This window comes from Leptopilina boulardi, unplaced genomic scaffold (assembly GCF_019393585.1).
Source record: "Leptopilina boulardi isolate dan_hultmark-lab unplaced genomic scaffold, ZJU_Lbou_2.1 LbouV2_214, whole genome shotgun sequence".
Classification (NCBI taxonomy): domain Eukaryota; kingdom Metazoa; phylum Arthropoda; class Insecta; order Hymenoptera; family Figitidae; genus Leptopilina; species Leptopilina boulardi.
The window spans coordinates 51,472-73,530 of record NW_026137768.1 but is presented as its reverse complement, the minus strand read 5'-3'; the positions used below and the strand labels follow the sequence as shown (position 1 = coordinate 73,530).

The following is a 22,059-nucleotide window of genomic DNA, read 5'->3' as shown; positions in this document are numbered from 1 at the left end:
GTTCTTTATATATTTTTAGGGTTCCGTTCACGCAGTGAACCGAAACGGAACACTTATGATTTCACTCATGTCTGTCTACAATATTTTGTCCCCCCCTCTAAAATCTGGCCATTTTAACCGATTGGGCTCAAACTTAGTATACATACGTATTTTCGAGAGTAGATTAAAGGAAAATTATAGCGAACCCGATTAGAATTACATTTAACATAGTTTTTTTTAATGGTTTTGGCATTCATATTTGAGGTTTGAGAAAATATCCTTAACACTTGGACAACCAGGTCGCCGATGACGGGTATACCTGGAGATCATCTTCGAGGATTTAGGTAGAATTTTTCGTTAAATTTGAAAAATTAATAAGTTTTTAATTTTTTATTTCAAGGAAAAATACAAAGAGTGATTTTTGTCTTAGAATTACTTATATTTTTATATCTCAGACCCGGTCACATATATACTTTAGAAATTTTGAAATTTAACTGAAAAAGAATTAAATAAGATAGAAAAAAGTTGAAATGAATTCCGAAACAGAATAAAAATTCGATTATCATATCTTGATATTGCAGAATAGCATATTTTATTACCCATTTATATTGAAAGAAATTAAAAAGATAATAAATAATCTAATTTCACTTTTGGAATATATATTTATCAAATTCACCAATTTCTATAAATAACATATAATTTTCATTTGGAATAAAAACGTTAGAAAAAATATGTTAACTGATATATTTTTAAGATAAACATTGTTTATTGAGACTTTTGATGTAATAGTGCTTTTGTTTATAGTTTTATATATATATATATATATATATATCGCTGGGTTAGTGGAAAAAAAGGACACGTCGGATTTTCGTTGAAAAAGAGGACACGTCGCGTTTGAGTTGAAGAAAAGGACACGTCAAATTTTATATTTTTTTAAGAAAATTTAAGTTGGTAACACTTTTAAATTCGTCAAATTTATAACTTCACATCATTGATTTCCGATTATCAATAAAATATAAAAAATAATAATAAAAATTGTTATTTCATTTTATGATGTTTGTCTTTTATATTTAAGTTTTATTTCCTACAATCAAAATTTTTTTTATCAATTTACACATAAACGACCCGAAAAATTTTTGAAGTTATAAATTTTTTGCTGCATATACATCTTTCATCTTTTAATAAGGATAAATATAATTTTAATTTTTGTAACTTAGCGAAAACTGAAAATTGTATTAAACAAAAATATTAATTAAGATAGCATTATAAGGTTAAATTTTCAATATTATAATTTAATTTTTAACCATTCTAACCAATATAATTTATTTCAGTTAAGTGATAAATAAATAAATATTTAAATGTCAACCTCAAAAAAAGTGTTACCAACTTAAATTTTCTTAAAAAAATATATAATTCGACGTGTCCTTTTCTTCAATTCAAACGCGACGTGTCCTCTTTTTCAACGAAAATCCGACGTGTCCTTTTTTTCCACTAACCCAGCGATATATATATATATATATATTATTTTTGTGGTATTGTAAACTTTATGGAAGATCATAATTTATGATTAACCAAATTTAAATAGTGTTAATCTATTATGTAATTTTATATATCTGATAAGATGTAAATATAGAAGGAATTTAATTACCACTTGTTTTATCAATGTTACTTTCTGCGTTAGATTTCTCACTTAATCTAATTAAATTTATATTATTTTCTGCATATTCTGTGTCTGGAGAGTCTGTAATAAATGAAATTATTTTCAATTAAACAAAATTTTTGATATTTCAGACTTGACTCAAATTTTGTATTTTTTTGAACTGTTAGAAAAAGAGTTTCATAATTCTTTACGAATTTTGTTTTAAAATAATTTTTAATAAAAAATAATCACAGTGTACCCAGCAAACCATAATATAGAATAGTTCACGGAGAGAAATAGATGGTAAGAATTTATGATCTTAAGATGGTAAAAAGTAGATGTTATCCGGTACTATCATTATGCTACTCGGTACTATCAAAGATGTTACAAAAAGTATGGTTATGCTACCCACTACAATCAAGACGTTACTCCGTACAATCTGGATTGTTACTAATAGAATCTAGATTGCTGTCCGTATATGTAAGATCAAATATGGTACCTGGTACTATCTAGATAGTACCCCGTACCATCTATTTCTCTCCGTGTTACATTAAAAGATCAATTTGTAAATTTTTATATAACTTGTTAAAAACTATTTAGTAACTAGTTTAGTTCAATATCGTTCCATCCCGAATATAACAAAGATATAACAAATATAGAACATCGATACATCTCATGTACAAATAAAAATATTTATAGAAAATTGTCTAAAAATTTTAAAACGTTTCATTAATAATTTAACCTAAACTTATTTATAAAACAAATTAAGTAAGGATAAGTATATTTGTTTTATCATACATATTAGAGAAATTTTTCAATTCATTTAAACGGAAAATAGAAAATGTGAAATTAAAACTATATTTAACAAATTTTACCGAAATTTCTGCTTGGTTAGTGTATATAATCTACTGCGATATCTACTTCATGAAATAATTATGTAGCACTATTATAACATTATTCTATCGTTTGGTTACATTTCAGTTATAGAACAGTTCGACAACTATTTTATATCAGTGTTCCAGAATTTTGTTACATTTTGGTTATAGAACAGTTCCATAACTATTATGTAACAGTACTCCAGAATTCAGTTACATTTACAATATGAAACAGATAGATAAGTATTGGTGCAATAATATTCCAGATTTTAGTTACAAAATATTTACATAATTATTCTATAAATAACTTGTTTCATCTGATCTAACAAACAGTTATTTTCAAGTTATATAACATTTTATATCTGGTTTGCTGGGTATAAATAAATTGATTAATTCTTATAGATAGCAAAAAACGTTAAAGTTTAAAGTTATCATTTGACAAGTAGAGTTTTTTCAAAATCCTATTTTCAGTTATTTTAATTTTTCCTGTCATACATAATATAAAATACATAATATAAATTACCACTTAAGTTTTGATTTATATTTTCCGGAGTTTCTGAGTTTCGAGGAGCTATAAAAAATTAATACAAATTATTTTCAAATACACCCAGAGAAATGATTTATTTGAACCAAATAAATCATAAATAAATCACGTTGAATAAACGTATATTTGTCTCATCACCAAGTAGCCTATTTATTTGTTTTAAATAAAAATGTTATTCAACATAAATAAAATATATATTTGAGACAAATAAAATTTTATTTAAACCAAAATGAAATTTATTCCAAATAAATAAAAAGTTTCTAAGACAAATATATCTTTTCTCTGTGTACAACAAAGCATATTACTTATTATTCGTCACTTAAAACTACTTGGTATAATACTCAAATCTTTAAAACATAAAAAATTGTATTACCATCTAAAACGAAGTTCAAACTTCTGTCATTGTCTGATTGTGAGTTTTGAGCATCTATAATATAGCATATTACTTATTATTTGTGAATTTTATATTTTTTAAACTAAAACAAAAATTTTAGCTCTATATTTTATTAATATAAACAAAATGGAACATAGTTGGACCCTATGGATGAGTGCTTTAACCACAAGATATTGTTAGCTTTTATCAAAAACTATAAAGGAGCCATTAAAAAAATACGTAACGTTTTTATCGTGAGGGGGGCAAGGTACTTGTTACAGTCAGGAAAAATGGCGCCAATGTATGTAACGGTTTTTTCTGTTCTTTCGCACAATAAAAACCTGGGCTCATTTTTGCTTAAGATCAAAATGATCCTGTTGGCTGGATAATTTTGAGCCCGGCTTTTTTCTTTATGAATGTTGTAAAAAAATTTTTTTTAAATTTAAAAAACACCTTTTTTAAAAAATAAATATATTTTTGACTTTTTGTCAAAATTGACATTTCTCTTTAATATTTTAATTTTTTTGTAAAGTTTAGAATGCATATTTTCAGTACTAAAAATATTAGAATGTCTATTTTTTGTTTTTGAGATATTAACTAATTTATTAATTAATAATTATAAAAATAAAATAAATATTTTACAAACAAATAAAATTACCGAAAATATGAACTTTCAAAATGAAAAGTCATAAAATTCCGCATCTAACGAACCTGAGATGAAGTTTGAATTAATGGATTTTTTTATAAACAATTTAAGTTTTTTTAAAAAATGTTATACCATTCGAAAGATCTGAAAGAAATCATACAAAAACATATCGTTCAAAATTTTTTAACGCCACTGTATAATAGACTTCTTAAAGAGTCAAGTGTTCATATTTTTGACATATGTTTACACATACTTTGGGAATATTTTGGACTTTATATACATATAAGATATTTTACGTGGAATGTCATGAGTTGAAAAATTGATTTCTCAAAAACTACTGAAACCTGTGGAAATTGTTGTCCTACTTGATGGTTAAATATTTCAAAAAAATTTTTTTGACTTTTTTGAAAACTTGGGATGAGGTAGGGGGGTCAATTTTCTCAGTTTTGATTGACACCGTCCTCTATTTTAATATTATCTTTTATGAAAATTTTTTTCATCCCAAGTTTTCAAAAAAGTAAAAAAAAAATTTTTTGAAATATTTAACCATCAAGTAGGACAACAATTTCCACAGGTTTCAGTATTTTTTGAGAAATCAATTTTTCAACTCATGACATTACACGTAAAATGACTTATATATATTATTTTTGTGGTACTGCCTACTTTATGGAAGATCGTAATTAATATTTAACCAAATTTAAATAATGTACGAATATTATGCAGTTTTTTATAATAAGAAGTTAATATGGTATGAACTTAATTACCACTTATTTCATCAATGTTTATTTCAGCGTTAGATTTTTCACTGACTTCAGATATTTTAATATTTTTTTTTGCTGATTTTGGGCCTTGAGATTCTGTAATAAATTAAATTATTTTTAATTAAAAAAAAGATTTGATATTTTTAATTTAACTAAATTTTTTTTATCTTTCTGTTTTCTCAGAAAATAGCTGCATAATTGTTAACTAAGTTACTTGAAATAAAACGCCTCTCTTGTGTGACTCTTTGTGATGATAAGTATTTTGGCTCCACAAATTTGTAGGTTGAGTTTGTTAGTTTTGAAATGAAAATACATACAAAAGGATTAACTCTCAAGGCATATACTAATGATAAATTTTAATATTCATTACATAATTTTTTATGTATATAATAAATAATATAAATAATATAATATAATAAATAATATAATAAACATAACTTTTGATAAGAATTGATGCAATAGGCTTGTTCCCGTTCACTATTAATATGGTAAAATGATCGTAACCATAACCGTTAATATTTTAGGACTAAAATATTTCTTGTTACAAAGAGTCACATGTATTTTTTATGTTAGACAATATTCTTACTTGATCTTATTGCTGCCTTAACATTTGATTTTTTGCCTCCTGTAGGGTTTTTATTTCCTTTTTTCTTCGTAAGATTAATATTTTTACATTGTTCTTCTCCTATAATAATAATACTTCATTTACTAAAATTTTAATTTTTATGTGTAACAGTAATTCGATTTCGGTGTACTTTACGTCTACTGAAAGAACTTTTTTCGAATTACTGTCATAATTCTGGTTAATTCTATCACATGGTATTTTTGCATTAGCATGAAACTGTTCTAACTTAACCAGGGATGGCAACCGAAATTTTTTCGGTATGGGTATTGCGGTTTCTGTTTTTTCTTAAAAGATTAAGGTTCCGGTTTGGGTTTTTAATGTCAAAAATTTCGGTTTTTTTAGGTTTCGGTTTTTTAATTGTTTCCCTCTAGTAATAATATGAATAAAAATATTTATGGATTTGAATTATTTAGAACAAAATAAATGTATTATAATTACTCATAATTTATTTATAAATTTATATTATAAGTATGAACATTAAAACTCTTAATAGTTAAACAAAATGTAGAATTTTCAAAACAGAAATAATTATTTTTTGAAATTTTATATTAATTTTTTGCAGCAAATAATTTATTTTGACAAATGAGTAACACATTTTCCTACACTGAGAGACCTTTTGCACCGTAGCCGACTTTCGACAGGCGGCTGCGGAGCATTCTGTTGGTAAGCTACGAGACTACGTTTGGGCTGCTGTAGTAGATTTTTGGGCGCGTGTCTGCCAAAAAGTTGTACAGCTACAAACCAAAGGTGGCGTCCCCACAACTTCGGTGAGCTACTCACTAACATTTTGGACAGTCACGCTCCCAAAATTTTACCGCCGCACACCAAAACCATAGTGGCGCTGCTGTCACTTACCTTGTTCCGCTGCAGTCCAAAAGGTCTCTCAGTGTATATATGTGAAGAAAGATTGCTACGTAGATGAGATAATACAAACTTAAGACTTGAAAATAAGCGTTCTACGCTTACTTGGGTTGCTGAAACTGATATTACTTGATCAGCTAGAGCTCGCAATTAAGGAAAATCATTTTCCATGGACTTCCAGAAATTTAAGATTTCAATCGATTTCACATTTTTAGAAATTCTTTTTTGTGCAGAATTGTAAGAAATCAAAACATTTTTTATTAAATTTTCTTCGATTTGTTCTACCCGATTATTAAAACCGAAAAAAACAGAAAAAATAAAATTTAGGTTTCGAAATAACGGTTTTTAAATTTTTATAATAAGGGTATCGATTTTTTGTTTTCGGTTTCTTAAAAATTTCTGTTTTTTCGGTTATCGGTTTCGGTTGCCATCTCTGAACTTAACTCACATACTAATTTGACAAAAAATCACGCAAAGTTATACACAATACCAGAATTATTTGGATATATCTATATCTTTAAGATATTTTTATAATATAATGAATAACCGGGTACTACACGAAGAAAAAAATCAACCAAATATAGTAGATATATACTATACTACTTTCGTGCGTGCGCTTTCAACGATATTTGGCAGGGATCTGTTACTCTTTTGGTATAGGACCTTGTAAATTGGGTATGTTCTTCTACGAATATCGTAGAAAGCGCACGCCCGAAAGTAGTAGAGTTAAGGCGTTTGTATACCTCACCGATCCAGAGTATACTTGCGTCGTGTACCATTGGAGTAAAAGAGACAGAAATATCATTTGTTTCTTTTACTCCAATGGTACACGACAGAAGTATACTTGGGATCGGTGAGGTATACAAGCGCCTTCACTGTTTCTACTACTATATTCGCTTGATTTTTTTCTCTGTGTAAATAAGTATAAATTATACCTTCTTTCCGTTTCGGGTTTGAAATCTTCCCCTCTAATTCCTTAAGGCAATAATTTTCTTTGATATTCAAAATCTCTATTAGCAAAAATAAATTCTTATAAGCATTTTAAAAATTAGGTACTTTTAAATATAGTAATTACAGATAGTTCATTGTATATTATTTTCAAAAAGATACATTTCATATATGAGACTTTTTATGTGTAATGTCCCAACTTGAAAAATCAATTTTTTTCAAAACAATATGTAACCCAACAAATTTTTTGACTTTTATTAATATTTGGCGGTGATGAAGGGGGGTTAATTTTATAAACATTCATAATTAAAATAAAAAAATAATACATGGATCTATTTCAAAACAATTTGACAATGAAACACAATCACCCAAGTATCACATAATATTAATGTAATGTTAAAATGTCCTCCTTATGGTAATATTATAGGGAAATGTTACTGTAATATTCCAATAACATTACGGGAGGATGGGACATGAATAGTTAGGTAAGACGTATTTTCGGCAACTAACTATCTTTGCCTCATCCTCCCCTACAGTAATATTACGTCGTAATGTTATTGTAATATTTCGGTAACATTAATTTAATATAACACGAATATAAGCAAAGTGTTCAATTCATGGCCATTTAGCTTTCTCATCATGATACACTTATATTCAAGATTAAAAGAAGGATTACAGCTAAAATAGCGATCAATTTTACAAATATTGGTAAAATGTAAACTTTATACACATCAATCGATTCGTTTTCATGCCAGGAATACGGTTTTGACAAAATTTATTAATAATTTTCATAAAAAAAACAGTTTTTTAAAAAAATACGAACAAAGTTTTTTTTCAAAAATTAAAAAATGATATAATTTATAGATTTTAAGTAAAATATAGACATTATATAGGTTAATCAATTTATTTTAATGCGAGAAATAAGTTTTTTGGACAAAAAATTATATTTACAGTGTAAAAAAAGTTTTGGTTAAAAAACGTATTTTTGAATTTTTGAAAAAGTGACATAAAAAAATGTGGATAATTTTGGAAACCCTTGTGTCTGATTTTAGGCATTGATGACTGTAATAAGCCTATAAAATTTCAGGACAATCCATCGAAGTGTATATTATATATTACGGTAACATTTCCTTGTAATATTACTATCAGGCGGATATTTTAACATTACACGGGTGCTATTCTGCAACTTCACTTCACTTTCGTAACACTTTCATTTCACTTCACATTCACTTCACTTCATTTTCGGCTCGTCTCGGCTCGACATTCGAGCTTCTTGCACACCTCTAATATAATCTAATAATATTTGCTCTAAACACGAGCAACGTATCCATAGAGCACAGAAGCTGATTCGGCATTACAATTGAAAATAATAATAATAATAATAATAATAATAATAATAGACCATTAAAAAATATTATTACTAATCGATTAAATATGTTTATCACAATTATATTTAAGAATATTTACTTTTTGTAAAAAACGCATTAGGAAATTTAATTTCAAAATAATACAAAGTGAAGTACAATCACATTTAAACCAGAATGAAGTGGAGGTGAAGTAAAGTGAAAGTGAAGTGAAGTTACAAAATAGCACTCCAGTAATATGACGTGTTACTTGGGTATAAATGTTCAAAAATAAAAATTATATATTTACTACAATAAATAATGTTTTAATAAAGTCTCACCTGCTTTTGGCAAACTTATAAAATTTCTTGTAAATTTTTCAATTTGTAATATAGCACCTTTTACGTCTAGTCTAAAAAAAATTAAATATACATATTTCAAATACGTATAAGTATAGAGTAGAGTGGGGTGAGATCACCATTTGGCTTTTATTTTCGTATTCTCTGACTTAGAAATTTGTCGCTTCACGTAAATGTCTCTTATAGCAGTGTGCATACAGGGTGTTCCAAAAGTATGGAAACTTATAAATATCTCGAAAAATACGCATTTTCGTGAAAAATAATCAAAGCACAAGTTGTTCCCAAAAAAAGATCTACATTTTTGAAGCCAAAAAATTGGTCCCCGGGCCCAACAGTGAAAAAAGAAGCATCACGAAAATGCGTACTTTTCGAGATATTTGCAAGTTTTCATACTTTTGGAACACCCTGTATATGCCCTAAGTTTCGATCCGATTAAAGAAGAAGCAACCGAATGACAGAGTGATTACTGAAATCGAAACTTATTTCACAACTTATTTTTTTAATTTTTGTGATTTTATTTTGAGAAAAAATTTCATCAAAAAAAATTTAACGTAATTATGTTTTATTAATTTCAGTCTTCTGAATGTCATGGTGTGGTTTACTTTGCGATTTTTTAAGTGTTTTAAAAGTTATTGTGTTTTTCTCTGAATATATACACTTGTGGCGAGATCACCACCATGATATTATTATTAGCTTTATTCAATTTTTAATTATTATTTATAAAAAATTTTATTTTATATAACTTTGTGGCGAGAAAACCCCAAAGCAATTGCGATTCAATCAAATTGTCTAATTAAAGCGACAATCTCTGAAATTTGCAAAAAAATTTAATTGTTAATTACAAAAGATTTTATTTTCTAAAAATTCTAATTTTAGTGTTATAAAATAGTGATAATTTGTATGTATTTTTATTGATGTTTTTCAATGATTTTTAATTAATTTCTTAATTTTTACTTCAAAAAAAAGAGAAGTGGTGATCTCGGTTAAAAACTCACAATTTTGACATATATTTTAATCTAATTCAATCTTTTCTAATTTTCTAATTACAAAGTGAGTCAAATCCGAGAAAAATGGTTATTCTTTTGACTAGTTCAGTCAAGCGATACAATCTCCTTGAATTATGTATATTTTTATCATAAATATTTCATGGGAGAGCATGACCGCACAAATGCAACATTTATAGCACAGGAAGACAAATTCATGTTAACAGTTGGACGCGAAAAAGTAAGAACGTTTCTTAATGTATTTTTTACGCTGAATTCAAATCTCAGGGGTTTTTGGGGTTGCTGATTACGAATATGAAGTCAGATTTTAAATATTAAAAATGACAGATTCAATATGGCGGACGAAAAAAATAAAAAAACATTTTGATCAGCTTGGAACTTGTCACTAGGGGGTTTTTGTGGTCTCTGATTTCGAATACGAAGTCAGATATTACAAATTCAAAATGGCGTCTCCAATATATAATTCAGTTAGATTTTTATTTTTTTTATCCGCCATATTGGACCCGCCATTTTGAATTTATAAAATCTGACTCCTAATTTGTAATCAGCGACTCCAAAAACCCTCGAGTAAAAAGTTTCAAGCAAAATCTGTTTAATTTGTAATATTTTCGTCTGTAATATTAGATCCACCATTTTGAATTTCAAAAATCTGACTGTAAATTCGTAATAAGCACCCCAAAAGTCTTTAAATAATTTACGACTTTTTTTCTAAGTTGCAATTATCTCAAAAAACTAAAAAATATTCTTGAAACGTTTTTAGAACCTTAAATTGGCAGGCATAAAACGTTCTTAAAGCGCTTTAAGAAGGCTTTTGGTCTTTTTGCTCTGAAATACTTTTATTAAAAATAAAAATACAGGTATTACAAATATAATTTTGATAAATTATATTTTGTAGTAACAATATTTTTTATTTCGTCCGCAACTTTTGCTGTTGGACAACTCCAGTCCAATTTTAAGCCCTACTTTGAACTTGAATTTTCAGAGTCTGTTAGGTTGTAGCAGTCTTAAACAAGGCTATAACTTGAATAGATTCAGATCCTACTTTGAATCCAAAAAGAAAATTAAATTTCCCATTTTTTCATGAAAAAGCGTAAAGTAAGCTCTACAGTAATTCATAATCATTGATAGTTATACACGTTGTCTACCCTATTTTCATACTCCTAAACGCTATAATTTGAAGAAAAGAAATTACATACTATTAAACACAACATTTTTTTGATATTTGCAGTGTTTTACCAGTTTGTAGTGGTATTGATGGTCTCAAAAGATTATTTCAATTGTTTTTGCAAATTTTAAGATTTTAGGAGTATAAAAGTAGGGTATACAACGAACGTACATAACTATAAAATATTAATTGCTGTAGATGTACACCCTACTTCACGTACAAGTGAGTAGCATACACTACTCATTTTATGATTACAGAAAAACGATATTCTAGATTTTAGAATACCTACTTAAATAGGAGCCTAGAAATATTAATTCTTTCAATAAGAATATTGTTATTATTGTAAGAATATTTTCCACTTAATTTAAGTAGATATTCTAAAATCAGTGTTCAGTTTTTTTCTGTGTTGGCTTATAAGAAATACAAATAAAACTAAGTGGATCTTACACTGTAAAAAGAAAGTTAAATTTTAACTTCAAAGGGGACTATATTTATATAAGTTGCTCACATTTGGAGTTTAAGAGAGAAGGAATTAATGCTTTACGAGTTAATTTTATACCTAGTGACTGTGAGTTTGTGATAGGAAATTAATTTAAGGGGGGAAACTCGTGTAAATGTACATTTTTTAAGGATTTTTTTTAAAACTATGGTAAAGTTTATTGAATTAAACTAAAGCATACCTTGAAGTACGTAATATAAGCTTCATGAAAAAATTTTGTTTATTAAAATACGCAAATACGTTTTGCATGAAGAAGAGAAAACTAAAAAAAATTTTTTTTTGAAAATTTGGGACTATTTTGAAAAAAAATTACTTTTTTTTCTTATAAATAATGTTCAAGAATAATTATTAAAAAAATTTTTTAAAAAAAGGAGCTTGTCATGCAATAGCCAGTAAAATAAAGAAGATTTGTGGTAAGTTTGATTAAAATCGGTTAAAAATTGGCCTTGAAGACGTTATGTATTCGAAAAAAAATATTGCACTAAAACAAAGATTTACTATTACTTGCTTATGGTGCTTTCTAATGACAATTAATAAAATTATATTGACAAGAAACCGAAAGAATAGAGGGATCTCGTGCTCATAGTTATCTGCATTTGGTAGCATCTGAAGTGCTAAACTTATGCTTAGGTACTAAAGGACATTCATACATCTAATTATAGATTAGTAATAAAGGATCATATTCTACAGATAGTAAATTAATTTTTAAATCAAAAAAAATTTTTTTTAAATGTTGTTTTACACGAGTTTTCCCCCTTAATGATTAACTCACTTTTGAAGTAAATTTCATTTTTACTCTCCACTCCGGTTGCCATTAACTTCTTAAACATTTTCTTTACAGTGTAAGTAGGTTCTAAATGTAAACTAGAAAAAATACAAAAAATGAAATCATTTATTTACGCATTCTTGTTGAGACGTTGAATGGTGTCTATCATACAATTTTGAATCATAGATTTTACTTCCTTTTCTCGACTCGATTGATTATTTGCTAAAGCATTTATTTTATCTAAAAAAGAAAAAAATATTTTTTTTTTATAAAATTCAAATCTCGAAAACGGCTTGCTAAAAAAATTTGAAAAAATCATGAAAGCTAGTCACAATTAGTACTAAAAGAAAAAAAAGTTTTAAAAAAATCGGAGATGCAATTGCAGATGGTCTTCGAATTTGGCGTGGAACACCTCATAGTCACCCATCCCAGTAAACCCGGTCAACGCGGAAAGGGGCAATGTTGGGTTGAAACTCTACGCCTAAAGCGTCTCAGCCATCTGAGACAGATAAAAGTCTTCAAAAAGATTACGAACTTATTTTTCAATAAAATGAATTGAACTTAAAAAATTTATATAACATTCATCTTAAACAGTTTCGGTGTATACGTTGAACTTAGAAAATAAAATTTAAAAGTTATTTTTATGAAAAATTTTCTATTTTCAAAATCTGAAAGAACGTCTTTTAGACATGCTAAAAACATCTTTTTGAGCAGACATAAAACCTTTTTTTGGACATACCTCAGAGATATTATTCACGTTGTTAAGATATACCATACGGGGCCAAATTAAAAACGTCTCTAACACTCTCTAACGTCAAAAAGACGTCTTTAATAGAAGTCCAAAAGACGTTCGCAAAAAGACATCCTCAGGACGTCTTATGAACAAGTGTGCCCATTGGGTATATATATATATATAAATAGGTATACACTGTGACTTGGGTTCATCGGATGTTTTGGTTGCTTGTTTGTTAAACTTAGTAATAAAATTTCCTATTTTCTTATAAAACCTCAAGTCGGAGTTCCTTACCTTACCTGTTATTTGCAACAAGAAGAGACTCGTTTTTTTCTGTGATATCGTTTAATTACCATCTCATTATTGTCAATTCAGAGAATCTGTTAAACCCGAGTCACAATGCATACAAATCCTTTAAAATCAATGAAATGAAAGAATGTTACCAATAAACTCTTCTGTAAATTTGGAGTTCAATAATTTCGTTCGCAGTCTAATGTTATTTAATTCAATTAAATCATTTGATTTTTCGTGAATACTATCAAAAAGAGGAACAAAATTTGTTCCCCAAATAATTGTATCACAAATATCCTTAACAAATTGTTCAGTTTGGTCTGTTAGGGATTGATGAACCATATCTTGAATTGTCCTTACTGCATTAAAGTAATCTCGAGGTGGTATTAAGGGAATGCATGCAAAATAGGACAATATGTGCTGTGACACATGTCCGATTTCAAGTTCAACCCATTTTTCGACAAGAATCTGTAATATGTATGTCAAAACATTTCTGAAGGTATTATTTGAATCAATAACTTAATGTTTTTAAATCAGACTGTGATCGATAATCAATAATTATAAAAATGAATAGGGTCAGTTGGGGTAAATGTGAACAAAATCCAAATTTTTCACAAATTACGTAAGTTTCTTCCTTTAAAAGATAATATTTGCGGGTTTATTTTTTTAAGTTATTATTTACATTCCCAGGATTAATTTTATGCAGCAGAAAAAAATTAAGCTAAGCTTTAAATGCATGAAACTGACTGTTCCCACCACAGAAAAAACTTAGTCTCATTTTGAAATGCAGCAAAAATGAGTCAATGCTAAACGACATAGACAGTGGCGCCACCAACCTGACTCATTTTTGCTGCTTATCAAAATGAGTAGCATACGCTATCATTTTGAGTTAAGGTTTTATCTGTGATGTACCCCAAGATTTAGAAAATTTTATAAAATTTGTGGTAAATGGGGACAGCATAGCATAGCATAATCTCGCTGTTCTCCGAAAAATACATAATTTTGAGTTAAATTTTTAAAAAATGAATTATTAAATTAAATTATATTAAAATAAATTATTAAAAAATTAAAAATGTTTAAAACGTGACATTTTAAAACGAAAAGGAAAAGAAACATGGCGGCCCATACAGAGACGTTGCTTGAGTGTCAGTGGTCCAGTAAACAGCGCCAATTCGAGCGAGTGGCCGCTGAATGAACGATGATAAAACACATTATTTTACTATTTATTGCTTTATTTTTATTATTTTTGCGTGAAGTTATATTAAATGAGTAGAACAACAAGATTCCTTGTACAAAACGAAATCATTTTTCCAAAATTTTAACCCGAAATCATTATTTATTTCAGAGAAAGTTTCAAACCACAAAAAAACTTCCTTTGCCCACATACCCTAAAGAGATGAAAAAACTTAAAAAAATTGTAGTAGATATTTAATAGTTGAATCAATTGAAATTTTTTTTTATTTCAGTATTTCGTGTCGCATTTGTAAAAAACAGACTTAAACTTATGACTCCCATAACAAAAATTCACTTTAATTTTTCATTTTTGTCAATTTGGATAATAATAACCAGTTGTGCTCATTTACCCTGAGTTTTCAAATTCTTGGGGTAAATGGGGACAGATTTTTATTATTAATCAAATTGACAAAAATGAAAAATTAAAGTGAATTTCTGTTATGGGAGTCATAAGGGAAAAGAAAAATTTTTGTATGATTTTTAAGTCTGCTTTCTTTAAAATGCGAGACAAAATACTGAAACAGTTTCATTTTGATTTTCAAGTTTTTATGCATTAAGCGATAACTTGAATTATCTTTCTGCCGATTGTCAAGATAAAAGCTTGGCAATACTGAGAACCTCTTGTAGGTGATCTAATTTTAAAATATTGACGTTGAACTTAATATTAAAACTGTAAATTAAGCTCCAACACCTCTTGTCCCAATTTACCCCATCTGAACCTACTTTTTGAACAATATTAAAACTGCTATATGATAAAATATTATTTGTACGAAAAAACTTTTTTAATAAATAGAAATAATAATAATAATAATAATAATAATAAAATTTTAAAAGTATAGCGAGTGTCTTTTTATTATGAATTATAAAAAAAATATTTTGAATAATTGTTAGTGAAAATTAATAAAAATTGTGGAAATTTAAATTTAAGAATAATCACGAGTAAAATTAAAACTAATTAAAATTTGATTTCCTCACAAATGTCAATTTCATTATGACAATTTTTTAAAATTATTTAACTTTAATTTAAGCATTTTTTTTCAAATTTCTACAATTAATTATTCAAAATCATAAAAAACTGAAAATAAAAATTTTCAATAAACAAAAATCGTACTATCTACAATTTAGCATATAAATAATTAAAATTGGTAATTTTTTTCTACAAATCGATTGAGCATGTCTACTATTAGATGTGTGCAAAAAGCTCGAATTTCGAGCCGAGTCGAGCCGACATTTTTTCGAGCTCGAGCTTGACTCGAGGTATCGAGCACTCGAGTAAATTCGAGAACTCGAAATTTTTGAGTACTCTAGTGAATTCGAGGACTCGAAGTTTTCGAGTTCTCGAATGAATTTGAGCATATTAAACGTTTAATTTTTATTGTTTTGCAAAAATTACTAAATTAATCAACAGATAAATGAATGACTACATATTTGAAATTACAAACTCATGAAAAAATAGTAAATAGCTTACAAACAATCGAATATTCAAATTTAATTTACACAAGTACTCGAATTTACTCGAGTGATCGAAGTTACTCGAGTACTCGAAATATTCGGGTACTCGAAAGCGTTCGAGTACTCGAAAATTTTCGAGTTTTTTATACAGCTTGGCTCGACTCGAACTCGACTCGAGCTCGAATTAATAGCGCTCGACTCGAAAAACGTAAAGCTCGAAAAATCTCCATTGAGTTTCGAGCTTTTTGCACACCACTAAATATCTCCGTTCGACTTCAAAATAATGTAGATAGACTTTCTTTATCCGTACAGTATAATAATACAGCTATTAAAAATACCTCAATAAAATGAACCCATGAACTTGTGAATTCCACGTCCTCGAAAGCACGTCGTACGTCCTCAAGCATTTCACAACAGTATGGTCCAATAATTAATTTTAAATTCTTGAAAGAATTAATTTTTTTAATTTCTTCGAAAATTTTCAGCCGTAATGATGAAGTTAACTTCGTATATATTGCATAAAATGCTATGCATGCCTATAATGATCATTAATGAAGAAGCATAAATGTCAGATTATTACCTTAGACTTAGAAAACCTTTTACATACAGTATATTTTTTAACATTTAGAATACTCCCCCCCCTCTCTCTCCAAATGAAATAGTGATAAATGTACTACTAATCCAATTGTGAATTAATCAGAAAATAATTTGCTACCATGACATAGATAACTGGTTACTACAACCAGGACTGTACTTGAAAACTAAATTCAGAAATGCATCATTGATTAATTATTGACTGTAAATAGTCAAAAAAGTTATAAAAACGAAATCAAATTAATTCTATATGATTGAAATAGTTAATGCAGAAACAAAACAAATCTATAAAACAAAATTGTTCAGGAATCAATAAAAACGGTTTTTCTTTTAAGTATTAGATTATTATTATTTAATAATGAATGTCATCTAGACAGTCAAAATAAACTTTTAATAAAGTTAAGCAGCTTTGCTTGAAACTTGTTACTCAGGAGTTTTTGGAGTCATTGGTAACGAATAACATCAGATTTAGAAAATTCAAAATGGACGATTCAATTTAGCGAAAATATTTTTAAAAATTGATTAATTTCGTTTTAAACTCTCAACTGGGGTATTTTTGAAGGCAGTGACAACGAATTTAATGTCAAATTCTTAATCATCGACCCGGAAAACCCTGAATAACAAGTTTCACGCAAATCCATATTGAATTTCTAAAATCTGATGTCAGATTCGTAATTAGTGACTTGGAATTCCCGTGAGTAATGTGTTTCAAGCGAATTTGATCAATTTTTATTCTCTTTTATACTAAGAATTTGTTGTTTCCGCACGGAACGAAAATTTGAATGTGCTATTTAATGGAATAACAATTTAGAAACCTATGTAATATTTTACCAGATTGTTGGACTTCATTTAAATTCAACATTTCAATAAAGAAGTATTTTTAGAAAAAGAAATGGATTTAGGCTTCTTCTGTTCCAATTAATTCAATTATAATTAGTCACATGAAATTGAAAACAATAAATATTTGAACAAACCAAATGTAAATTATCATAAAGACAAAACAAAAATTTTATTTACTGAAACCTGGACCTCCAAGGTATCGTTATCCATGTCATTTCACGTTGCTGAAAATAGGCATTTGTAGTTGAAAACAAAACTACATTTCTGGTTTATTTAATCAGTAATTATATGCTCTGTAAATATATTTCATGCAACTACTTTTTTCTGGCTGTATTAACCTAGTCTCATTTCTCACAGTGTATTTTGTTTCACAATATTAATGTTTGACAAATATTAAATGAAATTAAAGTATGAAAATTTTTAGACAATAGCGTTATAGTTTTACCTGATCAGTTACACGAGATATGTACTGTAACTTAATATCGTTAATAACTATAAAGATTTTAGACAGTATCGGTAGTTTTACGTGACCAGATATACGAGATATTTACTGCACAGTTATTACAATTAATAATAAGTTACCGCGGATGCGATACAACTATGACGAATTACTGTTTTTTTACTAAGTGCTAATTTTTTAAAAATTATTGTAAATAAATTCTGTTCTTACTTTTTTGTCAACTTCAACTCCAAAAGTCATGATTTTAATGTCAAAATTTTGAAAGGTCATCTGTAAAAAAATTTAATTTGTAATCTTAATTTTTAAAACTATTGTAAAATCATTTAATGAATAAATTTTTCAGTTGAAGCAGAGAGAAACTAATAGTAGACACGTAATGAAAATAATTGATCTTGTCATAGCGACCAAAATTGGTACTGAAAAGTACTGTTTAAATTTTATTGTTCCAGGATAGTCTGTGTATCTAAATTAGTGATTCACACACAAACCTGTGAAACTGAATAGCCGAATATATTTTGAGAATTCACCAATACTAACTATAATATGATGGTATTTCTCATAAGACCAATTCATATTATCAATGGGTTGATGTTATATACTTAATTTTAAAGTAAGATATTTTTTTAAAAATTTTTGTTTTCATTTATTCGAATCCCACCATGAGAGTGGAGGAGATTCACTTTTTTCAGAAATTCTATATCAGAATAAATGAAAATAAAAATTTTCAAAGAAAAAATCTTAATTTCAAATTGAGAATTGAACATCACCCCAACGGTAAATAGGTCTTATAAGAAATACCATCTTATGTAAATAAACCGATTTCAAAACAAATCCTTGATTACCAATAAGAAATCAAGAATTAAAACTAATTATAATAGTTAATGAATTTATTGCCATTACGGGTCTATCATAATTTTCTCTTTAATTGAAATTTGTCTGTTCTTAATCTTTAGAGGTTGATATTTCAAAAAATATAATCTCTTAATCTGAATTAGCCTTCAAATCTTTAACATTTCTGCTGCTAAAAATAGTATAGCGACAGTCTGTAAATTTTGCTTTTTTTGGTCGGTAAGGCATAATTTTTGTTTATCCTGCAAATAGTGCTCGAAAAGTAAACAATGTCGGAACACACAAGAATTGAAAAATTAAATAGTGTAAATTTCGCTGCTTGGCCATACCAAATGAAAATGATGTTTATGGAAGTTGATTTATGGTCAGTTATCAAATCAGGTGAAGATGAATTTGCGTAAGGCGCGACCCAGAATGTCAGAAAGACGTAAGATCTCTCACGTCAAGGAAATACACATGCAGAGATCGCTCTTACAATTATACGCACCAAAAGATAGTAAATTTCGTACTGTGAATTTATGCTAATTCTCCACTTACCGAGTTCCTCCGCTTTTCAGTTACGTTTTTAGATATATAGATATATTAGATATTAGATATATATAGTAAAGGAACCGTTAGTGTAAAAATGAATTCAGTTAATTCCATATCTGTGATCAATTTCGAAGCGAAAAATACTTTCTTAGTGCTAAAAATTAATTAGGGTATTTTGTTAGTGAAACAAACCACACAGTATAATATCTTGCTGTAAGCTTTCCTTGAGTTTAAACCTAAGATTAGTTAGCTTACAGAGTAAACTTCAGGTGAGCTGTAATTGTCCTATCTACCGTAAGCTGCAGTGTAAAATTGTAGTCAGCTTACAGTTAAGCTTACTATAACCTTACTGTATACAGAAGGTTTAGGGGAAGCTTACAGTAAAGTTATAGCAAGCTTAAATGTAAGCTGACTACAATCTTACACTGCAGCTTACGGTAGATAGGACATTTACAGCTCACCTTAACCTGAAGATTATTCCGTAAGCTAAAGAATCTTAGGTTTAAACTCAAGGGAGTTAAGTGGGAACTTATTAATAATAACAAAGAGGGTTTGTTTAACGAAAGTTGTTGCTTTATATACACTGAAAAAAATTCCTAACACCCGTATACCAGGAATTGACTGATTTGCCTAGTTACGAGAGAAAGCCACTAGGCAATCTTGGTCAAAGTTTATTTCGACAATTAGTCAGAGTGACTAGGAAACATTATCAAAATAACCAGGTATCTTAGTTATATTGGCTAGAATTACTAAATAAACTTTAGCAAAATTGGCTATACATACATGTCATTTTAACCAAAAATCTTAGTTATTATAACTCGGAAACAAGGGGTCAATTCTACTAAATCGACTTTGACAATATTAATTAAGCTACATAACTGAATCGACTAGGATTCTTGATTACTCTGACTAGATTTAAAGTTGCTATGGTTAATAGTTATAATTGCGAAGCAAATTTTTTTCAATGTAAAGGGTGTGCATATTTAACGGTTAAAATCTTTGGTAAAAAACAAGCAAAAAGTTTCGGTACACTTTTTGAAAATATGAAAATTTGTTCTGGTTATTAAAAAAGTAAAAAACAGTTTTTGCATTGTTTTAGCAAGTGGTGGGGGAGCCATATTCGTGGAATGAAAGTTGCACATTTTGAAAAAGTACATAGGAGCTTTTTGCTTGATTTTGGCATAGATTTCAACCTTTATATGAGAGAGAGTGAAAAAATTATGAGAGGGTGATATTAAAAAATTGTTGAGTGAGAGTAGGATTGAAAAATTTTTAAGTGAGGGTGAGAGTGAAAATTTTTTGAGGAAGAGTAATTTTTTTCTAATCTCACTCTCACTCAAAATTTTAAATCTCACCCTCACTCAAAAATTTTTTACACTCACTCTCACTCAATTTTTCCCATTCATTCTCAATTATAATTTTTTTACTCTCATTCAAATTTTTCTCTCTCATTCTCATTCATAATTTTTTCACTGTTACTCTCACATTCACACAATAAACATTTTATGAGTGAGTGTGAGATTGAAAAATTTTTGAGTGAGGGTGATAAATTTTTAAGTGAGAGTGAGAGTTACGTGAACGCACCCCTTAATAACAAAGATGGAAATATTTTAATAATAACAAAAGAAAAAATCGTATTTCAGGGTGTCTAACAAGGATTAAGAAAAAAATTCCCTGTCTTTCCCTGACCGTTAGACACCCTGTATTTGTAATTAACACTGAGCAGGCAAAAGTAAGTATTAAGTAGTGCAAAAAGAAACGAAATCACAATCGCTTGACTTATAGCATTAAAAGATGATGCACGTGAGTAAACACAAAATCTTATAAATGAAAAATACTGATTCAGTCATATGATTAAATTTGGAGGAAAGTTTACTAACGACAAGTGATTCCTGTCTTGATGGAAATAAGAATAATTACTATTTTAGAACTCGTTCATTCAGATCTTATGGGTTTTGTAGACATTCAAAGCTGAGGAAAGAAGAGGTACATGCTCTGCATAATTGATAAGGCAAACAGATACGTTTTCGTGAGATTTTTTAAGTACAAGGGTGCTGCATTGAGGGAATTCAAAAAATGGAAAATAGAAATCGAAAACCAATCTGGGAAAAATCTAAAAAGTCCGTACTGATAACGGCCTTGAATTTTGTGTGAAGAATTTAAAAAGGGTTTTGTAAATCATCAGGAATCCAACACGAAAAAACAATTATATATACGCCTCTGCCAAATGGCATTACTGAACTATGTAACAGAACATTGTTATATTTAGTGAGTTCACAAATACAGAAAAGTAATCTCCCTAAAAACGCGTGGGCAGAGCTGACGTACGTACATGGTCGAGACTATCGAGTTTGCATGCTAGAAATTCAAATAGTTTAAGAATCACGTAATTATATCTTTAAAGAACATTCCAAACCAAGCCAGTGCAAGAACATGAAGATATAGCTGTTCCTGTGTAAAAACCTCGCGGAAGAAAAAAAAGGATTTGTCAGAACCTCAACCGGAACCTGTTGACACTTTGATCTTTAGATGCAGAAAATCACAACGCGAATATTCAATCATTTACAGTTCGAAGAGAGGATAATGATTAACCTTTAACATATCACGACACAGTAAGTTCCAGTGAAGCAAAAGAATGGATTTGCAGCAATGAATGACGAAAAAGAATCTTTAGATGCTCACAAATCGT

The 22,059-nt window shown here is 28.2% G+C and overlaps 1 protein-coding gene across 9 annotated transcripts in view; it reads right to left on the bottom strand.

Annotated features, from left to right (window-relative positions):
* LOC127279131 (putative uncharacterized protein DDB_G0282133) overlaps positions 1 to 22,059 on the bottom strand; it is a 41,383-nt gene that overhangs the window by 9,870 nt on the left and 9,454 nt on the right. For 5 of the 9 annotated variants that reach the window (XM_051301283.1, XM_051301286.1, XM_051301291.1 and 2 more), the window contains 11 exons: positions 18,201 to 18,260; positions 16,435 to 16,632; positions 13,564 to 13,879; positions 12,522 to 12,627; positions 8,936 to 9,006; positions 7,239 to 7,313; positions 5,404 to 5,502; positions 4,821 to 4,913; positions 3,411 to 3,464; positions 3,017 to 3,064; positions 1,628 to 1,720 (listed from right to left, as the gene is read on the bottom strand). In XM_051301283.1, coding sequence (XP_051157240.1) covers positions 1,628 to 1,720; positions 3,017 to 3,064; positions 3,411 to 3,464; positions 4,821 to 4,913; positions 5,404 to 5,502; positions 7,239 to 7,313; positions 8,936 to 9,006; positions 12,522 to 12,627; positions 13,564 to 13,879; positions 16,435 to 16,632; positions 18,201 to 18,260 — 1,213 coding nt within the window. The remainder of the gene's footprint in view (positions 1 to 1,627; positions 1,721 to 3,016; positions 3,065 to 3,410; positions 3,465 to 4,820; positions 4,914 to 5,403; positions 5,503 to 7,238; positions 7,314 to 8,935; positions 9,007 to 12,521; positions 12,628 to 13,563; positions 13,880 to 16,434; positions 16,633 to 18,200; positions 18,261 to 22,059) is intronic. The other 4 variants (XM_051301285.1, XM_051301288.1, XM_051301289.1 and 1 more) reach the window with 4 other exon arrangements.